General features: G+C 38.2%; 2 protein-coding genes across 2 annotated transcripts in view; both read right to left on the reverse strand.

The window, feature by feature from the left end:
• Positions 1-864: 864 nt before the first annotated feature.
• On the reverse strand, positions 865-11,562 carry LOC121960220 (adenosine receptor A2b-like). The gene is made up of 5 exons (XM_042509845.1): positions 11,302-11,562; positions 7,191-7,738; positions 5,994-6,125; positions 3,786-3,889; positions 865-2,695 (listed from the first exon to the last, which is right to left on the reverse strand). The coding sequence occupies exons 2-5, from the start codon at positions 7,394-7,396 to the stop codon at positions 1,722-1,724; spliced, it is 1,416 nt and encodes a 471-aa protein (XP_042365779.1). The 5' UTR covers positions 7,397-7,738; positions 11,302-11,562; the 3' UTR covers positions 865-1,721.
• Positions 11,563-13,780: 2,218 nt separating this feature from the next.
• bcr (BCR activator of RhoGEF and GTPase) overlaps positions 13,781-21,236 on the reverse strand; it is a 99,952-nt gene continuing 92,496 nt past the window's right edge. The window contains 5 exon segments of the mRNA XM_042509140.1: positions 13,781-17,448; positions 18,267-18,429; positions 19,715-19,820; positions 19,958-20,092; positions 20,714-20,853. Coding sequence (XP_042365074.1) covers positions 17,359-17,448; positions 18,267-18,429; positions 19,715-19,820; positions 19,958-20,092; positions 20,714-20,853 — 634 coding nt within the window. The 3' untranslated portion in view covers positions 13,781-17,358.

Genomic DNA, 21,236 nt, shown 5'->3' on the forward strand with positions numbered 1-21,236 from the left:
ATGTTGCTTAATGCAGGCCTTTCCCACAAAGAGAGGCCTTTTTAATGAGGAGAGAGAGCGTAATGGCATAATAAAAGACATCATCAAATGAACCTTCATTTGATTTCCATTGCATTAGGCTCAGTGACTGGCGTCAGCAGCCAGGCTACTCTGTAAACACCTCTTGCTGAGTAGTCTGTGGTCATGTGTGTCTGTGTGTATGTGCTTTTTTTATGATGTCTGTTGACTCTGAAAAGTAGCTGCACTATAGACATATGGAGTGATATTTGAATAGATCAAACAAGCCCTTTGTTTTGGATGGTTGGTAGTATACATTCGGAGCCTTTGACGCATATGTAACATAGTTGTTAAACCAGCAACAGACACATGTTGCCTGGCACTTATCAAATCACTGACCAAACTAGCAATATTAAATGTTCTGTAGCTATCCAGCACTTTGAGAAATTACTTTTTGACAGAGAGCGAGAGAGAGATCTTTACACAGAGATGGTGCTTATGCTTGCTTTCAGAAGGTCATTGTTTTATCCCCGAGTTGTTAAATGGTTCATTTAGACCATTAGTCACAAGTCTTGTTGGGATTTCAGTCGATGAGTGCTTTATCTGTAACAGTATGGAGTCTACGGTGTATATAGGGTAAAGAGACAGATAATTTGAGACATCAGGTAAAATGGGACAAACATGTCACTGCATTGTTACTACAAATGTGCTTTACATGAAACAATCATTTATTTCTATTGTTCTTAAACAACTAGGAGTAAAGATTAAAAAAAGTTAAATTACCTAAGTTTTGGTGTTTTTCTTGGTTTCACAGATTACTTGACTTTGATAGGTTCATGGTAGTTTTAATGAGAAAAAAAGAACAAATAAGTATTTAAGACTTTTAATTCTCCAGTAAGAAAAACAATACAGATGACCATTACAAAAGGTGACCTGGTGCAACATTATCAAAAAAGCTGTTAAAAATGTAAGAGTTTAAAGTGTCTTAAAACGCATTGCAAGATACAATACACTTGATAAAGCATTGTTTTCTGCACATAAAAATGCACATTGTTTAAAAGGCATAGAACCTGACATAAAGGGACATTTGTATATATAAAAAAAAACCCTGTCATAGATGTTATTGTACTGTATGTCAAGAAAATGTAAGCCAGTTTTAACATTCACATGCTCAGACTCTCGCATGTTCTAAACAGAGGATACAAACTTCTGCCCCCCAGGCAATTCAGAGTCCCTACATTCAAACACAACAGGCTGAAAATCTGGTTTTTAATCAGTCGATTCTGTTGCAAAACCAAACCAGTGTGCTGCTGATCAAAATCTGCTTTTGAGGATATTATGTGATGTGTTCCATGGCCGTGACTGTTTGGTGTGCTTTTATGGGTATGTACTGTTTGTGTAACTGCATGTCTTATATGTGTGTGAACTTCTTGAGCAGAGCTGTCTGAGGACACAAAATTAATTTCGGTATGAACTGACAAAGTTGTGTCATGTCTTATCCTGTGGTATGGTTTGCATGCTAGTAAATGTGATCCAACCCAGAGATAGTTTAAAGAACCAGTAGTAAAGCACACCAAGATTTCCCTTGACAATTAATTTGACATAAAAAAACAAAAACAAAAACAGACTTTCTGTTGATTTGCAGAGGCTTTGTTAATCCATTTTCATGTTGGCACACTGTTATTTGTTTTATAGAAATATATTTAAATAGCTAAATATCTTTGTCATGAGACCTCTGTAAGCTCTGTTGAGTGGACACAGTCAGTCTGGTTTAGGGAGAAAGCCTGAACATTAACAAAAGCAATGCAGCTTCCACTGTCCTTTGCCTCCAAAACATCTGTTGCTCCCCTCAGATATGTAACCGACTCGGCTCCATCTTGAGCAGCAAATCCCATGATGCATGGCTGCTGCTGCTGCTGCGTTGCAGAAAGAGCGCTACCTTTTATTTGGTGTCCATTGGGTATGTAGCTGCTTGGTGCGGTGTCTAACTTTGATGTCCAAATGCGAGAGGCTTCATGAGCAGCTTTTGGTGGAGTTCGGTCAGGACTGGGGTCCAGAACGTAGCTATTCACTACTGTGCCACATGACAAACCCTCTTTACTGGCACAGAGGGAAGTCTGCCTGATGCTGCTGCTCCCAACACCTCTGCCGTCCCTACCCCCAAACCCACGTCCATCCCTCTGCCCAAGGATGTGCTGGTACAGGATCCTCCGAAAGGTCCGCCTGAACTCCCGAATACGATAAGCGTAGATGAAAGGATTCACAACAGAGTTAGCATGGGAGAGGATGATGGCGATGTTCATCACCCAGATATCTGCGCGCCCACAGTCCGGACACAGGTGGTTAAAACAGTTGATGATGTGCAACGGAAGCCAGCACAGAGCAAACAAACCTACAATGATGGCCAGCGATTTGGCTGCATGCACTTCCTTCTGCAAGGTTGAACGAGATGAGTTGGACGATGTGGTTATTCCTCCAGGAGCAGGTGCTTGTGCAACTTTGAGCCCAATCAGGCGAAGCTGGCGCCGAGCAGCCATGAAAATATTGACATAGATGACCAGCATGACCACCAGGGGCAGTAGCACACAGCCAAAGAAATTGAAATAGACCATGTAGTCCAGGGTTACCACTTCTTCAAACAGGCACTCAGTCAAGCCTTCAGGGCAGCTGCTGCTGGCTGTGGCGGTGGCGTTCCAACCTGAATAATAGAGTCACGAGTATTTATTGACAATTTTATCCTTCTAAGCTTTGGTGTGTTGGATTTAGGGGGATATGTTGGCAGGAATGGAATATAATGTAATAAGTATGTTGTCTTTAGCGTATAATCACCTGAAAATAAGAGCTGTATTTTCATTACCTTGGAATGAGGCATATATATCTACATAGGAAGCAGGTCTCTGTATATGGAGATCACCATGTTGCAATACCATGTTTTCATTGTAGTCTTGAACGGACAAACAAAACACTTCAAGAGCACATCAGCAGCTGCAGGACTAGCAGCCTCTCTTCAACATGCCAACAACGCTGGAGAATATTTATTTTTTAAGTCAAAATGCCTTTTTCAATGGTTTAAATAATTGGGACTGTTGGTTTTGGGGAGGAAGAGACCTCTGCGGATGATTCTGCTCACAGTAAAAACCTCTAAAAATCAGAATCGGTTAGAAATATGTTAAGCAAATAGCACACAACCAGAGGGAGTTTCAGCTGGTTGCAATCTGAAAACCTCACCACTACATACCACTAAATCTCCCTACATCTTAGACATTGGACCTCTAAATTGTCAACCAAATAGTTTTCCTTCTATAGCAGAGATAACTCTTTACATTTGTAAAACATTTTTCATAAATTCATTGGAAGTTGATGTGCATGGTTCAGGTTTCAGACCTCTTAAAACTCATTGCAGCAGTAAGAAGCACTTTGTTTGCTAGATTGAAGCAATCATGAAAATGCCAGATGCACTTCCTATAATTGTTAGCACTGAGGGGAATATGAGCACTTTTCTTCAGAAATACTGTTATATAAAAATGCATTTCTACATTTTTTCCCAAGTGTCTTTTCATTCCTCCTCTCATATGTCAGACGATTTTGAAAATGGTTGTTCCAATAAGAGGATGTTGAGGCTTGAGGCAGGGTATGTTTGGAAATGTGTTTACTGATGAACTATCATTTACAATTCTTTTTTTTGGCACTGACAATAAAAGAAATGTCAACCAAAACTCAGGTAACAAGTCATCTCAGAAACCTACAGACAGAAACAGATATCTCCTTTGCCAAAATGAATCTCCCACCTTGGTTCCAGCCCAGCATTGGTGTCAGGCCGATTCCCACCGAGAGAACCCAACACAATGCGATGATGCCTTTTGCTCTTTTTCCCGTGACCAGGCTGTTATACCTGAAAGGTTGAGCAGAGTACAGTGACATGTTAGGGCTGGTTGTTCTGTTGTATCTAATCTCAGTGTGGTAGTATCCCTGTGGAGCAAAGTCAATATTTGATGATTTAAATGAGCAGAAAATGATTGTGCATTCAAACCTAAATGCAATATTTATTTAATAAGCAAAGCAAGAGATGGAAATTATTTTATTGTTGCATTACTGGCTCTTGAATACACTGTAATCACTTCTGGTAATCTGACCAGTACCTCTCCAGTTCTTTTGTCTGCTAATTAAAGACACATTCAAGTCACACAAGTCTTTTAAATATCTAAATCCATTATGACTTTGCAAATGTCTGTTGGGCTTTGATGCCAATATTGCTTTGTATGTTTTTCCCTCCTTCAATGTCAGTTTATATCTACACTAATATGCTTTCATTTTGGCTACAAGAGAAGAGGGTAAAGTGGAAATTTTGTGAAATGTTACTGTGTGTTAATGCATGACTTTGCAAACAGCTGAGTGAGTGTGCATTCCTTTGCAATAAGGTGCATTTCCTTCCTATATTCTAATTTACTAGCATACTTGTTTCATGTAAGAGCTTCTGGGAAAATGCAATGAAATACAGAATGATATAAATCATTTCAGGTGGGTTAATGACCTAACATGAGGGAAATGATACGGACACGTATTTTACAATCCAATCTCTGGTCATTTGTTAACTTAAAGGGATAGCTCTGACATTTTGAAGTGGGTTTGTATGACGTAATTATTCATAGTCAGTGTATTTACAACAATAAATAGAAGTCTGCACACTCCCAGTTTGGAGAAGCAGACAGGAATAACGTTTTGCTGCTGTCAAGCTTGTCAAAGCTTAGCATCTGCGTCTCTAAACTGTGACCAGCATCTAATGTATGTAACACACTAACCATGGATAAGTACATCATTCAACCACATGATCTGGAGTATCCCTTTCATTTGCTGAACTGAGCTGGGTCTTTGTGGACACTGATACATTTTTTTACATGTTACACACATGTTTTGCACTACTGGCGCACCAGCAAGCCTCTACTGAATGTTAGGACTCTGTGTCAGTTGCATTACCTTATAATGTTTTTGCTAATGGGTTAATCATATATAAGCATTTTTTCTACAGCCTATTGTTTGGACTGACATATTTGATTTGGTAGTGTGAGTAAACTAACTAACTAACTGCTACAGCTTTTCACCACATCTTCAAGTTAATGGGGATTTCTGTGGACCGCACTGGCAACATGCCCATTGCATCATGCACACATGAGCCTGCACACATTTTGTTTGAGGATTACAAATAGAAAATCAGCATGACAGTATTCTTGGTAACATCGCCTCACCTACAGCCATTGTCCCATGTGACTGAAATGTTTCATGGCCCGGGTGGCAGCCAGTAGGCTATATTAAGCCTCCTAAAAAACTCTGATGAATTATTAGCTCTCCCGTCTTTGGTGCCAGGGGTTGTGGCACCAGGGTGAGCACACAAACACACGCAGAAGCCGTTATGCAACTGCTTATGCTAATGCGTCACCTGCTGTGGCTTACTCGATGAAATATCCTCTCATGGCAATAGTGAAGAATGCAGCTGTGACTAAACAACGGTGGCTTTGGTTACACAATATGAGTCAACCGTGTGTCAAATGCCTGCTGCAGAAAGAATGGACGAGGCGCTTTGTTGTAAGCTGCAAAATAAGCAAGACATTTTAAAGAAGTAGATTTTGAATGGTGTTGATTTACATGGGTGAAAATGATCAAAGCCTTCAGCAGATTTAATCCCCTCCAACAGCACACACGCAGTAACCTAATAAAGCCTGCCGAGACATATATCCATGTCTGCCCACAGCGGGCCAGATTAGCCTTAATTGAATAACATCTCGCTATAATTCAATGTGTTTTGCTACACTGCATATGTGCTTTGGACACCTCTCACATGTGATTTGTTAACCCACACTCCTCTGGTTTGTTGTGTGTGAAAAGAGCATCAAGCTCAAAATGTTTCCATCCAGTTCTGCTTAGTGAACCTGGTTAAAGTGACAGCGTGTGAAACTGTCTCTGTTTTAGTTTTCAGCATGTGACCTTTTGTTTTGTTTCACCTGAGTGGGTTCTTGATAGCGATGTAGCGGTCTACAGCAATGGCCAGAAGGCTGAAGATGGAGCTCTGAGTGAGGATGAGGACGAAGCAGGCGATGAAGAGGCAGCCAAAAAAGTTGGCACAGAAGCCAGTACTGGTGATGGATTACAAGAAAACATCACAGGTGATAAAAATGATGGATAAAAAAACCTAAATTTTACATTCTTACAAATCCTACAAAGCAATTTTCTTTAAGTTATTGCCACAAGTCAGCCCCAGTCCCAGCATTTAATGTGACTTATTACACTTTCACTCTGCATTACACTGAATTTAAAGGTCAAGTGTACGATTTAGGGGTATATAAAGACAAATTAATGACATTAATATGTAATCACCTGAAAGTAGGAATCATCATGTTTTTGCTGCCTTAAAATGATCCATTTATATCTACATAAGAAGGGTCCTCGCCCATGAAGTCCACCATGTTGCACTGCCATAGTTTTACAGCAGCTCAAAATGGACAAACAAGCAGTGATTCTGGATAGAGCAATTCACATTTTTGCGTTGGCCACCATTAGCAGGCCTTCCGCGATGAGCCAAACAGTGTTGGAGAAACACTAGTTATTATTTAAAGTGTAACTGCTTTATTCAGTGTTTTTACCCTGCGGATAATTTGGCTCCTGGTTAAAACGCTTCTGATCAGAAAAAGGGTGAGCACACATTAGCAGATGCTGAGCTAGGGGCCTGTTTGCGACGAGCCAAACTGCATTAGAAAAACACTTATTTGTTTATTCAGTGTTTTTGCTGGTTTTAATTAACAGGTACATTTGTTTTGGAAAGGAGGAGACCTCTATGGATAATATAGCTCCCAGCAAAAAACCTCCTGCATTTCTTGCTCCTTAATTATCTAAGAAAGAAGATGAGCAAAAATTAGTAGGTGCTGGCATAGCCTGTAGCACTGAGTCAAAAAGCAGATTTTACCACTTTAAATCACCTGGTCTGTTTGTTTTGGAGGGGAAAGACCTCTGTGGATATTTCGGCTCCTGGTAAAAACCTCCTGAACAATGTACACTGAAGGAATTCTTACTGGGGTAAGTTTCAGCTAAGTTGCGATCTACAGTCCTCACCACTAGATGCCGCCAAGTCCCCCAAAATCTTACACACTGGACCTCTACGTCATATAAAAAAAAGACAAAATGTTTTAAAAAGGCGAAGATACCTGATAGTGATAGCGAAGGGAATTGCCAGCAGCCCCACAGCGATATCAGCCACTGCCAGTGACATCACAAAGAAGTTGGTGATGCTCTGCAGGTTGGAGTTGAGGCAGACGGCCCAGCAGACCAGGACGTTCCCAGCCACAGACAGGCAGGCGATCACCAGCTCCAGGCCAATATAGACCAGGTGTTCATTCTTCAGCATGATCATTTTTTTGCTTTCTTTGCACTTTCATCCCACAGTCTCAACTGCTTGTTTTTAGACAAAATAAAAGCTTGCCAAACCATATGGTACAATGTCAGCAAAGAGTGATTGTGTCATTTAAGGATAATGGCAGGAAGTTCCCACCACAATAACAACACCTGTAGCACCTGACTTAAGTCATACTCTTCACTGTAACTCGCACTGCATCAGTCTGTGAGTCTTCCACTTTGTCTCTACAACTGTTGCCGCCTCTTCAGCTCAGTAAACTTTGCTACAGACGGCGGCAGAATACTGAGGAGGAAGCATCTAGGAGTTTTGCCCGATGGCTGCCAAATTAAGAGCAGTGGTCTGGGGAGAGAAAGAGAGAGGACACAATCTGAGTAGTCTGGCCTGTACAAACAGATTGCAGGTTACCGCACAGGTCAGAAAAGCCATCTATCTCCGGAAGACAGGGGGACAGCTTGTTTTCCATACAGGGCCAAAGCAGACAGTCCAACAATGCACCTTTTATTTCGGGAAAAGTTTCCCGAAACCCTTCGACACACTAATCATTCCCCTCACTGACACCCTTTCTTCCAACATCACTGATAGGGTAATTACGCAATTAAACCACGTATAAATTTCAAAGCCATTGTACTGACACTGAAACACTTTGTTAAGCTATCTTTGCCTGTTCTTTTTTCTTCCTTTTTTCCAGGGTATTTTGTTAAATTCCACTATATCATAAGCAGATAAGGACATATTGTGACAACCTCAAATAACCTCCACAAAGAAGGAGTCTGAGTGAAATGTAGGATAAGAGATTCAGTTTACTGAGTACAACAGCTCAGTGGAGTGAGAAAAAAGACACTGCGCGGGGTAAGAGTTGGTTTCTAGATTGTGTCAGATTCTGGCACACATTTCATCCGGCTGGTTAAAACATAAGAACAAACATACAAAACCTGCTTCTATCTTCTCTAAATTGAGCAACAGAGCACATAGCAGACATATGTTGAAGGTGAAAGTTATCGACTGCAGTGAAGAGAACAATTAGTAAATATGACCTAGATCCTGCCAAGGTCAATACAGTGAGTAACACTGGGCAAGATAAGATTCAAAAAGATTGAATATATGGCAAACTAATGATTCTGTGACAACAGAAGTGATGCTGGGACCAGTCTGACCTATTTTGGGTGCCTAATGTCAGCTTGTGTCAGAGAAGTGGAATTCCCACACCCATCTTCATTCAGTCACAGGTCTTTTCTCCCACTGAGTCAGAGGTCACACCAACGAGGCCGGGTAAATTGGCCCATTTCAGTCTTCATGGGTCCATATACCTAATGAGTTATCTTCAGAGACCATGGGGACACTCCCTAAACTTCTCTGTACTACTCAAATTTTAACACCTTTTTTATTCTCAGCCTCCAGTCAGCTCTTAAGTACAGTTCAAGCTGTGCTAATAATATTATTTAAATTAGCAAAGTTAAGTTTCAATTTTGTTAAATTCAGCTATAGGGGGGACTTCCAACTGAGTAATATGAACACATAAAAATTTTCTAAAAATGATTGTAATTTCATCTAAATACAGAAGAGTTATAGTTTTTGATTTCTACTTAAGTAGCACCTTCCCCTCTGTGGTGGTTCAGGCTTGCACGTGGATAAAAACTGATATGTCAAAGGTATTTACTTCAGAGTTAACCCTTTGAAACATAATTTTTCTGGTGCTGCTTTCAGATGCCAGGTGATTTCTTTCAAAAAATGTGGACAGTAGTAAATTTAGAAATATATGTTTAAAAAGCAAGGGAAAATGTCTAGGGAAAAGGGAAAAAGCTAGGGAAATCTGTATTTAGAATGATCAAATTTTCATATTTAAAATTATGTTACAAAATTATTAGATTTTAAGTACTTTTCCCAGGTCATTTCCTTGTTTTTTTACACTCATTTTCTGAAACGTATTTTTAATTTTGGGGTGATTTCTCTTTTTTGTTGCTCATTGCCTTCTTCCCATGTTTTTGACAAAAATCAAGCCAATTTATTCGGGTTTCACTGGGTTAAACTGGTCCAAGACTGGTATAAGGCCCTAACTGTGCTTTAATGTGCTTACATTGGAATGTAAAGACAAACTGATGCCAGCATTAAAAATACAAAAACAACTGAGAAAATATCCATCTGCTTCCCTTCCTTACATTGTTCTTTTATAAATGTCTCTCTGTTGGCCACGTATAACCCTGTGATGCTGACCGTCAGTATATCACACCAAAGTTCTACTTTTCTCCATTGTTCTGTTGCTGAAACCTTCTCACACGCCAAAGGATTTTAAAAACCAGGCTTGATCCAGCATGTTTGGAAAGCCCTTAAGTTTTTTAAGATCTCAAGTGGCTGCAAAAGTTTCTGAACCTGCACAAAAAAAGATTCTTCAAAGCTAAAGTGAAAGAAGAAACAACTTACTTTTCCTCAATGCTGAAGTTCATATAAACCATCACATAGTGAGCCCTCTTGCTTAACCTTCTTCCAGTTGGCTGCTTCAGGAAAAACTACTCGCCTTTATTATGATTGTAGATATATGTGCCTACAGGCCATGGAGGAAGTGATAAGAAAATGCACATCCTGCTGGAGGGGGATATGTCTGTGCCCTGTCAATCAATGTATTAGCACAGCTCCACCAAAGTTGAAGGAAAACTAATAGAAAAGCTGCTGTATTACTACTGGCAAAAGCACTGTGTGTTACTAATAAGGGAGGCACTGATATCACAGTGTGAACCTGATGGCAGGGACAGATAGGACAACAGGGGCATAAACAATACTGATACTGAATAACCACTGCAGGGCCAGTTAGGTATTTGATGTGATAGATACAGTGATGGTGAAAAGGCTTCAGCACTGAAAACATGCTACTGCTCATTTCTATTTAGTAGACTTATAAACTGAGACAAATACACACACTTCCATAATTATAGCTACTTATAGTGACTTAATAGATCACATGTACATTTTTTAAACTTTAATAATCTGATCATCAATTCACTGCCAGAAAAACTCAGCAGCCCTGACACATCTAAAAGTTTCCATAGTTTAAGAATAAATACGACATGATAAACTGATATCTGAAAAGTTGATTTTACTTTAAAAATCTTACAATTGCCTTGAAAAGTGTAAGTAAATATAACTAAAGATCTTAATTTGTGTTTATTTTATATGTAATTGTTAAGTTTACACAAAATTTTGTTGTATTTACTTAATTTTGTGAAGTTGTTGCAACTTAAAAATGACTATTTTTCTAAATCAATCGTTCTAAGTTTTAGACATTTCAGTAAATCAGGTTTACTGTGATATGTATCTGTGTTCTGCTGGTTGCAAACTAGCCAATCATATTTGTATTTTCTTTAACATGTTAAGAAAACAGTACCTGCAGATCTCCTAACTTCATCACTAGCAATACCCTCTTTGTCATGGTCAAGTTAAGTTGGACTTACTTGGTTTGCTGAAGTTGCTTACACTTAGAAAGAACAAGGTAATTTCACCTGTCATCTTTAAATTGCAACAACTTCACAAAATTAAGCTACAGAAGCCCATCACGCTTATGATGGGCTTCTTTAGCTACCCTCAAGCAACCATAACTAGTTGCCCACCCAGGTCCCTTGTTACAGCTTTGTCTGGCTTTGGTGTTTTGCCAATTTCCTAACTGGGATTTGTTTGTAAGTAAACATAAATTAAGATTAACAGACATCTTTTTTTAGCAATCACTTCCGAAGATTATTTTAAGTACGATTAACTTGTCAGATTTGACAGTGTAATTGTTTATTTGTTCAATTTATAAAACATAGTCCACAGATTACTGAGAAAAAAAAAGTTACACTGTTAAATGGTCCAAACATCAACTGAAAAACACATTTCTAACACAGTCTAAACAAGCAGAAAACAACATTTCTTACCTTGTTTTGAGGGTGAAAGTCAGAAGTCCTTCCACTCAATCAACGTGGATAGATAATGGCTGAAAGCGTTTACGCCGGAAACTTGCGTAAATATAGTCGATAAACACGCTGAATTAAAAACAAAAAACACAGAAAACAAACAAATGCTCTCATGTGACATCGCTGCTCACGTTCGGCTTGTCAGGAGAAGTTTGAAGGCGTGCACTGTTGTCGCGCTGCAACAGGGAAAAGCGTGGCTGCAGGCGCACCGCCTCTCTGTCTGTGTGTGCGTGTGTCTGTAAGTGTGGTTGAGACTGTGTGGAGGTAAGGGGGTGTTTTAGTAGACGGTGACGTAGGCTATGGAAAACTAGAAATAACCGATGACAATACTGAGGTAAAAAAATAAATAAGTGAAAGGCAAGATCGTGAAAAGACACCCTCTGAGTCCACGTGCACATCAAGGTGAAACACCGAAATGCACTGATTACACTAGTTGGTTTTGGTTGCATGTTTATATTGTGTAGGCCTATCCACGGAGCTGCACCATAGTATATGTTCATTTGGTGTGTAATATAAAATAAACAGCGGTGTCATCTTTTGTACTAACATTTAAGACACATGCACATCTATTAAAGCTTCAGATCCCCTCTCTGATAAAAATGCATTTAAATATTTAAAAGTTAAGCTCACATACATTTTGTTTTGTTGTTTTTGCTACTGCTGTCTTTCTTTGTCTTTGTCTCTTGCTTTCAGAAAATGACAAGGGCATAGGTTTAATTGTAACATTGGGAGGGACACATTTGAAATGGTGAGTTTGCAAGTTTTGAGCATCACACACTTCATTTCCTGCATTCTGATGAAATATTATGTACCAATTTGTGCCCTCGCTGCTTCAGTTTCTTTAAATTTGTCTGTCAGTTTTACACAATGACACACATGGAGCTGCAGTGCATGTCAGCATGAGTCTAACCACATATCAGTCAGATCAGTGATTCACAACTTCCAAATAAAATTTTCTAATGATACACAAAGATATTGTGGGTGGTTTCGAGACAGGTTTCAAACCCCAGAATAGGTTTCCTGTTGGTTCAGATTCTACTTTTTTTCCTAAGAACATTTAACCTTTTTTTTCTTTGAACATTTTTGGTGAATTTTAATGAAAACATTTTTGCTATTTAAAGAAATTTGCAATTTCTGAAGAAAACATAATTGGAAGGCATGTTTTCCTCTAAAATCACCAAAATGACACCATTTACTATGGCCAGAAACTGTAAAAACAACATAATTGTTAGATTTTCAAATTTTGGACAGTCCTTTTGAAACATTGGGTGTTATTATACAGGTTTGCGAAACAGTTTTTCATGACTTTTCCAAAACTTTCAGGGTATATGTAGTATTGGAAAAGCAAAAACCTTTCTATGCCTAGATATTGCTATTTGCAAATTCCATGACTTTTCCAGATCTTTCATGACTGTAAAAACCCAGCATTTTATTTATTGTTTTTATTTTAAGTCCATCATGTCTTATTGTGAAGAGTGAAGAGTTTTCACCTGAAAAGCTACCCGGTTGCAAGATTACTCTTGAATGAAAAAAAAAACAACAACTAAACATGTCATTCTATGTAGATACAAGGAGATTTTATTTAACATTTTTGTGTACAAACATAGGCTGCAAATGCCTTCCAAACATGTTTGCCCTCAGAATACAGTTTCCTTTTTACAGTTCTACAAGCAGAACATTTAATATTGAACTGGAACAAGAGTCTAAAAAAATCAGGAAGGTATAAAGAGAAAGTGTTTGTGGTTGGTCGGCAAGTCTCATCCTCATCTTTGTTTCGAATAAAACAAAACTACGATATTTCCAGAGAAGTCTAATTTAAAGTCAGTTTTTTTTTTGTAGAAGTGGCAGCAGAGGGTCATTAGAAAGTTTTAACTCTAGAATGGAAACATAGTGATTATTACCAGCGTCATGTACAATAAATGGAGATCTGTAACTTTCATATAGAGCAATATGTTCCATATCTTCAGGCTATTCCACAGAAAAATTAAACCTTTTTTGTTGTATTTATTCATGTACAGAGGGACTGAGGTTATGGAGGGTACATGCAAATACACTGACAATCAACAGACCAAAAACAATGCAGATTTTAGAGCAATATAAGACTCATTTTCTCCTCTACCACATACTGACAGCTTGGCTTTTCAAAGAGACTAGAGGCGTACCGGCTCAACCTTCAACGATCAGTGGACGCCACAATAAATAAAACTGAAACCAAATAATGTACTCTCTAGTATAATACATATTATACAACTCCATTGAAAAGTGAGTTGAGCTCACAGAAATCTGCCTTTTGAAACTCACGAAACCTGCATCTTCAGTTATCTAAATCAGATAAACAATCACAGTGGCCAGTCTGTCACATCCAACTACAGAGATGAGCCGACGATGCAGGAATACAGGGTTTGCAGTTGTACACAGTGGTTCTGATTCTGGGACAAAATAGTGACAAATAGTTTTTACTTTTAACAGGATGTTTGCTAAACAGACTGCAACATAAGACTTACATTTTCCCAAAGAAAGCACACCATACAAAGACCTTTTTTTTTTAACATTAATTTAGCTTTAGGTGATATATCATAAATAAATAGATCCAGTAGACCTTCTTAAACCAAGCAGGGACAAAGAATAAATAAATAAAAATAAAAAGGCATTAAAGGAGCCAAACACAAGGACACAGGCAGGAAATTCTGTCCTTTGCCCCGTAAAGACTGACTTGAGTTACAGCATCACAGTCAGACAAAGGTGGCGAGTAGAACGGGCGTGTACAACATGAGCTAAGACCGTGCTTAAGGTCCTGTCTTAGTCTTTAGAGTGTGTGGCTGTCCTCAGCAAAGGCAACAGGAGACTTAACGTTTCAGGCGCTAAACGAAAAAAGTGTCGAGGCACGATAGGGTAGAGTTGTGTAGGCAATCAGGACTTGTAATATAGGTGACGGATGAATGAATGGTGCATTCATTCTTTGTCTCATATCCTTACATAAAAATGATGAAACGAGGTGTGCATGCTACAGTAAAAACTGGGACTGAAGGCATGGAGACTTTCAGAATAAAATCTTGTTTTTTTTATGGGGATGACACAAAAATTGTGTGTTAATCTGTATTATTATGTGCATATGAGTGTAAGTGTCTTACGATTTTGAGAGCTGATATGTATTCAAAAGGAAAAACTCCTTCTTTTGTAAGTCTGAAGACATTTAAAAACTTAAAACATGTTATATATAATATTTACTCATATACGCCCCTCCTACGTTATCTTAGACATGGACACAACCACACACAAGCCCTTATCAGATCCATTAAATTGGTCAATGGGTTATAGTTTTATATGGGAAACCAAGCATGATATTTACCCTTAAATGATAAGTTCACATTGTTTGCGCAACAATCTTTTTAAATTGGCCAGAAAAAGGATATGCTGTTATAATGTAAACCAGTTAACGACATCCCAAAGACAGTGATGCAAACATGACAGCAAAAAAAAAAAAAATCAATAAAACATGCCTGCATGTTAAATCAACGACAGAAATTAAGATGAGAGATATGCATCTGTTGTATAAAAAAAAAACAAGTATCTTAAGAGATTTTCTTTAAATTGGCCATTGAGTTGAACACCTTCAGGCTCAAAGGGTAACCTCTGCAACCTGGACCATATTTTCCCATGTTTTGTGACTTTACTACTAATGGGAAAAAGAAGTTTTGAAATTGGTCCAGTTTTGAGTGAGAAGGCTACAGCAAAGAAACAAGCTGCAATGTCAACGCTTGGGACATTTGTGCAGCGTTAAATGATGTTGGCGTTAAAGGATCCCTACAGATGTAAACCTTTTTGCTAAAGAGTAAGATCCTTTTTGTCAAACCAGAAACATCCCAAACAGACAGGTCAAACAGACCAGATTCCATGTAAATAAACAGTCATTTTAGCATGTATAGAGCAGGCATATTTTAACATCTTACTGGGTAATGTAAGGGTTAATTTCAGCCAAACCAGAATTGGTGATTGTTGAAACTGTGGAAAGACGAACCAAGATGGCTTTTGAGAATTTTAATTTATTCCTGCTGACTTTGAATTAAGTGTGTTTTTAATTGATAAATTCACGTTTATTTAAATACAGTCTGGTAATTTCAGCAATAGTTAAACAACAAGGATCCTGCTCTTTAACAAAAAGTTCAATCTCTTTTCTATCTCCTTTCTGATGTGGTCAGACACTTCTAATAATAATTTGAGCCTGTCAGTGTTAAAAACAAGCCCCTTAAATTGACAATGCGAACATGCCCCTTGCAGTCTGTTAAGATGTTGCTGGACCAATTTAAACATGAACATGGGAAAACAGGGTCCATGCTGAAAAAAAACAAACAAATATACTCTTTAAGGGGATGAAGAACATTTAAAGGGACAAAGAATAAGTAGGACATTTTGCCATATTCGTGAGATAAATAAAAAAGATGTTAGGGGAAGTTGAAACAAAATAATATCCCCTCATTAAAACCTACTGATATGCTCTTTTATGGGCATAAATGCTGAGCACTCAGGTCACTTGAATTGTTATACAGTAGTTCTAACATTGCATGAGTGCACTTCTGCAGCCAAAGATTAAATGGTACAAAAAGACACAATGTCATATGTGTTTGTGTGTGAGTGTGTGTGCTCTATCATGACATTGCATAATGTCTACACTAGACAGGCGACGGTCTCTGGATGTGAGACGTTCTGCCGAGGAACACCCAGCAGTTAAAGAGCTTGTGCCTTTTTTCCACAGCAGCATACAGTATGTAACTACAAGGTGTGTGTTACCCTTCATAATAATATCTAAATGAATAGGCTGGACAGAACAGCTGAGTAGTTTCTATAAGAACAAGGCTAAATCCTGCTTATTTACTGCAAGACTTGAAGTCAAGGCTAAGACCTACCACTTTCTTAAACAGAAAAAAAGTTCACATAGAAAAACAAACCGATTTACCCCCCCCAAAAAATAAATTACAATAATACCAACAATGATTATACTGTTAAACAAAAAGAAAAAAAATACAACTTTAAGATTATGTACATACTGTATCTGTAAATACAACTGCTTCCTTTTCTCCTGAAAACAAACAAACAATATTAATTTGGCAAGATGTCCTATGTTACAATAAGAAGGACATTTCATCAGCAAAGATATGAACGCAGACAATTCAATGTTAGAAAATATATTGCTTCCCGGATATTCGAGCTGAAGACTATCTTGAAACCCATACAACACAAAAAGAGGAAATTTGCTTCTATGAAAAACCGCAGGCAGTCAGATTGCAGTGTTATTACTAATCATCAGGGGTCCTTTTTTGTAGTCTTACTGTCTCTCTTCAAACTGTAGTGTTTGTGTCTGACTGGTTTGTTTATGCTGTAAACACCTTCACAAACAAGTGTTGGCTTCCTGACACAAAGAAATATCTTGGCAGTGATGGATGTTAATTTTTAACTCCCCAAAACTGCACAAAGGTCTCTTCTTGTCTTTTCAGGAAAGCTGCACGGAGATGATGTAAGACACGGTTAGAATTCTCCTCAGCAGGACATGAAGCAATGATGATGAATGAGCATATTTTGCTGTGAGTCGCTGATTGTCCAAAAGAAACACATATTGGAAAAAATGCCCAAACTCAAAGGTACATGATCTGTTGGCAAACAAATACAAGAATCAAGAAAGGCGTATTTTGTTCTCTTATGGACTGATTTATGAACCACAACAAGCTGTAAAGGTTCAAGATCGACAGAGAGCACAGTGGACAAATGTAGATGGGGGCTGTACCCACATTGTCACTGAAGGTACAAGGAATCATACTAAATATCAGCTAATGAGAGACATGAACGTCAAGGGCCGCACATCCTCTGAACTCCAGAGGTCCAATAGCACCCTCTTGTGTTTGAGGGACGCAGAGAGACACAAAATCTGATCAGTCAATTCAAAAACATACTACTACAGGCTCACTTTGAGCCACAGTCCGTCTCTTTTTCACTCCTTTATGGTCAACAGAGTCAGTGTTAGCTCTATACTTCAGTGGAGAAAAGGATGCTCTGTCGTTTACTATCTGGTGTGGGGATAGTCTCCAGCTGGAGGAAATACAGCAACACCTGGACCTGCAGGGGGGATAGAAAATAAATAGACTGGATCATAAGATGGATACACTCACATACTGTATTCATTAATCAATGGATATCTTTCTTTCATAATATAATAGTCACTTGAATTATTATTTGCAGCTGTAAGTAGAACTAAAGGAGAAACATTAAAGGTGTCCTGGTGACATCCCTGATGTAAAATATAATTGTAGATATATGCATTTTTTGATATGCAAAAGGCTGAATATGAGAGGACACATTTCTAACTTTGTGCACAATTGCGATATGCCATATTATTGTGTATAAATAGATGAACTTCTATGAATTCAAACAAACATTACCTGTACTATTTGTGAAATGACAAAAGTGGTAGTGGGTGGGATGCCTCTTGAACGAGGGGATGGCTCCTTGCCTCCACCTTTATTTGTACTTAAGTATCTAGAATTTGCATATTGTTGTGTTTATGCAATCATGTGAGGATGGCATAGATAATTAACCTTTAGAAACCTGTGCAAATTGACTTAATTCCTTACAAATACGTAGGAAAAAGCCAAAAGGAATTAAAAATAAATAAAGGAAAAAATAGCAAAAATAAATTATTTAATTAAATATTTATTTTTTTAATTAAAAATTATGAAGGAAAAAAAAGAAAGTAAAAAAAAATCATTTTTCAATATAATTATGATAATTGTAATGAATTTTCCCGTACATTTTTCTCAAATTTCTTTTATACGATTTTCTAAATCCACTTCTTGCAATTGCTGGATATTTTTCTCAAGTTTTTCATTGCCTGAACAACATTCTTTTGCTTCCAGAAGAAGATCTCTGTGGCTCACCTGCGCCATGACTTCCAGTGACCAGCTGTCGCCCATGCTGATGGGTTGGGTGGGGTTAGCAGGGATCTTGCTGTCCTTCTCTGAAGGCCTCAGCAAGGTCGGCCCAAACACTGTTGCCAGGTTGTGGAGAGACATCTTGTTGACACTTTCCTTCTCTGCCACCCTACGGAGACGATGACAAAGTCCATTAGTGGCGTAAAAAGATAACAAGAGCACGTGCAGGTGATGCTAATGTCCAGTAAGGGATCTATGTTTTCTGTGTGTGTGTATGTGAATATCAGAGATGTTAAAAGTCTTAATTCCTACAACAGTTAACTTAAATTCTACATTTCAATATATTCTTACAACTTACAGTCTAAATCATTATTATTAATTGATTAATAAAAGAAAAATCAACAGCGATAAGCATTTTGTTTCATGTCACCTCACCTACATACTGCTAGCTATTGTCCCAATCAACAAATATTGAACTTTCATAGTTTTGCCTTTAACAAAATATCAGATATAATGGTGAATAAGAAATAGTTCCCCTCTTATGATTTCACATCCAATCTCTTGATGTCCTGACTAAATATTTAAAGTTATAATTTTCTTGATGATCAAGGCCAGCTGTGACCTTGCACCATCTATTACACACTTGTGCAATGTTTTTAAACATACTGTATATCTGCATTCTTAGAGAAACAAAAAATGCAAGAAAAAATGTAGTGCGTTTCCTCAAACCTTACAACATACTGCCAAAACTGAGACAACAAGATGGAGCAGCAAAACTCTGTGTTCCTCAGGCAACCTTGTGTAGTCTACGCAAACAACGAGAAACTATTCATGGCTGCTTGTGATGGAGACAAAAACCGAAAGCACCCGTGGTTGAAGTCAACTCATTAATGCCCGCTTACATAATCTCAACGTAATCAAACAGCTGTAAAGTCATTTCAAACAGTTAATTACTTTATACTCATGAAATGAATATACAAATATAATTTAGATGATAATCAGAATTATAAATCAAGAAAAAGAGAAAAAAGATATAATAATCATCCAGTTATAGTGAAAAATTTGACCCGGACTGACGTGATCACTGTCAGTGTATTCTCTTGAAGTATAGAAGGCACAAAGGTGAACACTGGACACAAATGTAAGCCATTTTGATTAGCTGTCATTACCCAATTACAAGTTTATCTGGATTGTTAATAAATAATATATAGATAATACTGGGGCAAAAACATGAAATTGAAATCTATCTGGAATCTTAATTTGTGTACTTTACTTGTATGTGATGAAATGCACCTCATTTATATTTATGGCCTGTTGTTGTGCAGGAGTTTCATTTGCTGTGTTTGTGGACATACCTGTCTACACATGATGCAAAAATGTGTGTGTGTGTGTGTGTGTGTGTGTGTGTGTGTGTGTGTGTGTGTGTGTGTGTGTGTGTGTGTGTGTTGACTTACCTCTTCAAGTGATCCAAAAGGAAAAGGAATGTAACCAGGTTGGGTTCTGGCAGCGACAGCAGTAAGTTCAACATACAGCTCTCTTTGGCAACACTGTCAGACAGAGCTGGACAGAAGCAAAGGAAATGAGTTTTTACATGTCCTGCAAATAAAGGACTTTTTCTTGAGTAACCCTCAGTAGACATTTGTTGCATCCACTGATAATTAATTACATTTGAGCACATCAATGGCCTCGTGACTTACTGATGCCGCCTGCAAAATTGGGGTAGAGCTCGTCAGTGAAGAGTGGTTCTGGCAGCTCTCTGAAGTACAGCTTCAAGGTCCCAGCGATGGCGTTGACGTCCATCTCACTCATCATCACTGACACATCTTTATGATCTGCAGGGGGGGAGACGAGAACAAAAAAATATGAGGTTGTGCAATGACGAAGGAAGTTGATAAGACGGGGAAACACCTCGGCACGAGCAGCAGTCACCATGCGTCTTAATTTTCTGTATCTCAAAATTTTTCAAAATACACACACTTCACATATGGAGCATTCACAATTAGCACACAAAAAATGCATATTTATATGTAATTAGTTCAGAAATCAGTTAATCATTTCACATCAGAGAAAACGCTTCATGTTAACACTCTAAGTTAGATACAGAGCTGCAGAGATGATCACCTGATCAACAGAAATGGAAAGATTAGAAAAAGGGTTTCCTTCAGGTGATGGTCAATAAATCCTCTCAGCCTTCTCTCCTAGAAATGCATGGCAGGTTCAATATTATAACCACAATAGGGGTTGACATATTCAATTACAATAGAATATTTTAGTACGTCACTATTTTTTAGTTTATCTGCCTTCAGTGAACTAAAAATTGTGCTTAAAAATACACACAAAGAGGATTTCAACAGAAATATGGCTGAGTGTCGGTAGAAATGAAATAAAACAAATTTTTATTACATGAAACCTGCAGAAATCTATTACTGTATATAGGTGAAGGCTACACTCACTGGTGTCAAAGGCGGTCTTCAAGGCCTGAATGTCAGTGGCCACACCTGATACCCGGTAGATGCCCACCTCCTCCATGCCCCTCCTTTCAATCTCCTCTAGGCACTGACGGACGATGTAGGGCACCTTAGAGCGCTCTCGCCTGGATGGAGACAAACATCAATAATCACTAGCAAGCAGCGTATATTGAGTAACTCACTGAACAGCAGAAATACTGAATAAATGAAGCACTGCTTGTTTTGTTTATTGAAACAAAAAGATAAAATGAACAAAACTAATTGTTGTGTTTTGCATCATTTTAAACTCAGAACCCATCGGCTTTCTGTCTGATAACGATAATGCCTAGAAACAATGGCTAATATTCTGGAATATCTGGGCAAAGACTATCTCTTCTTTTAAAAGACAATAGTCACTGAGCTGAGGAACACCACTGGAAAATAAAAAGGTACCACTGATGCCTGACAGACTAATAGAAGCAAGGATTACTGTTTGGATTTTAACAGCCCACAGGTGACCTTGCCTGAT

Source organism: Plectropomus leopardus, chromosome 20 (genome assembly GCF_008729295.1).
Source record: "Plectropomus leopardus isolate mb chromosome 20, YSFRI_Pleo_2.0, whole genome shotgun sequence".
Lineage (NCBI taxonomy): Eukaryota > Metazoa > Chordata > Actinopteri > Perciformes > Serranidae > Plectropomus > Plectropomus leopardus.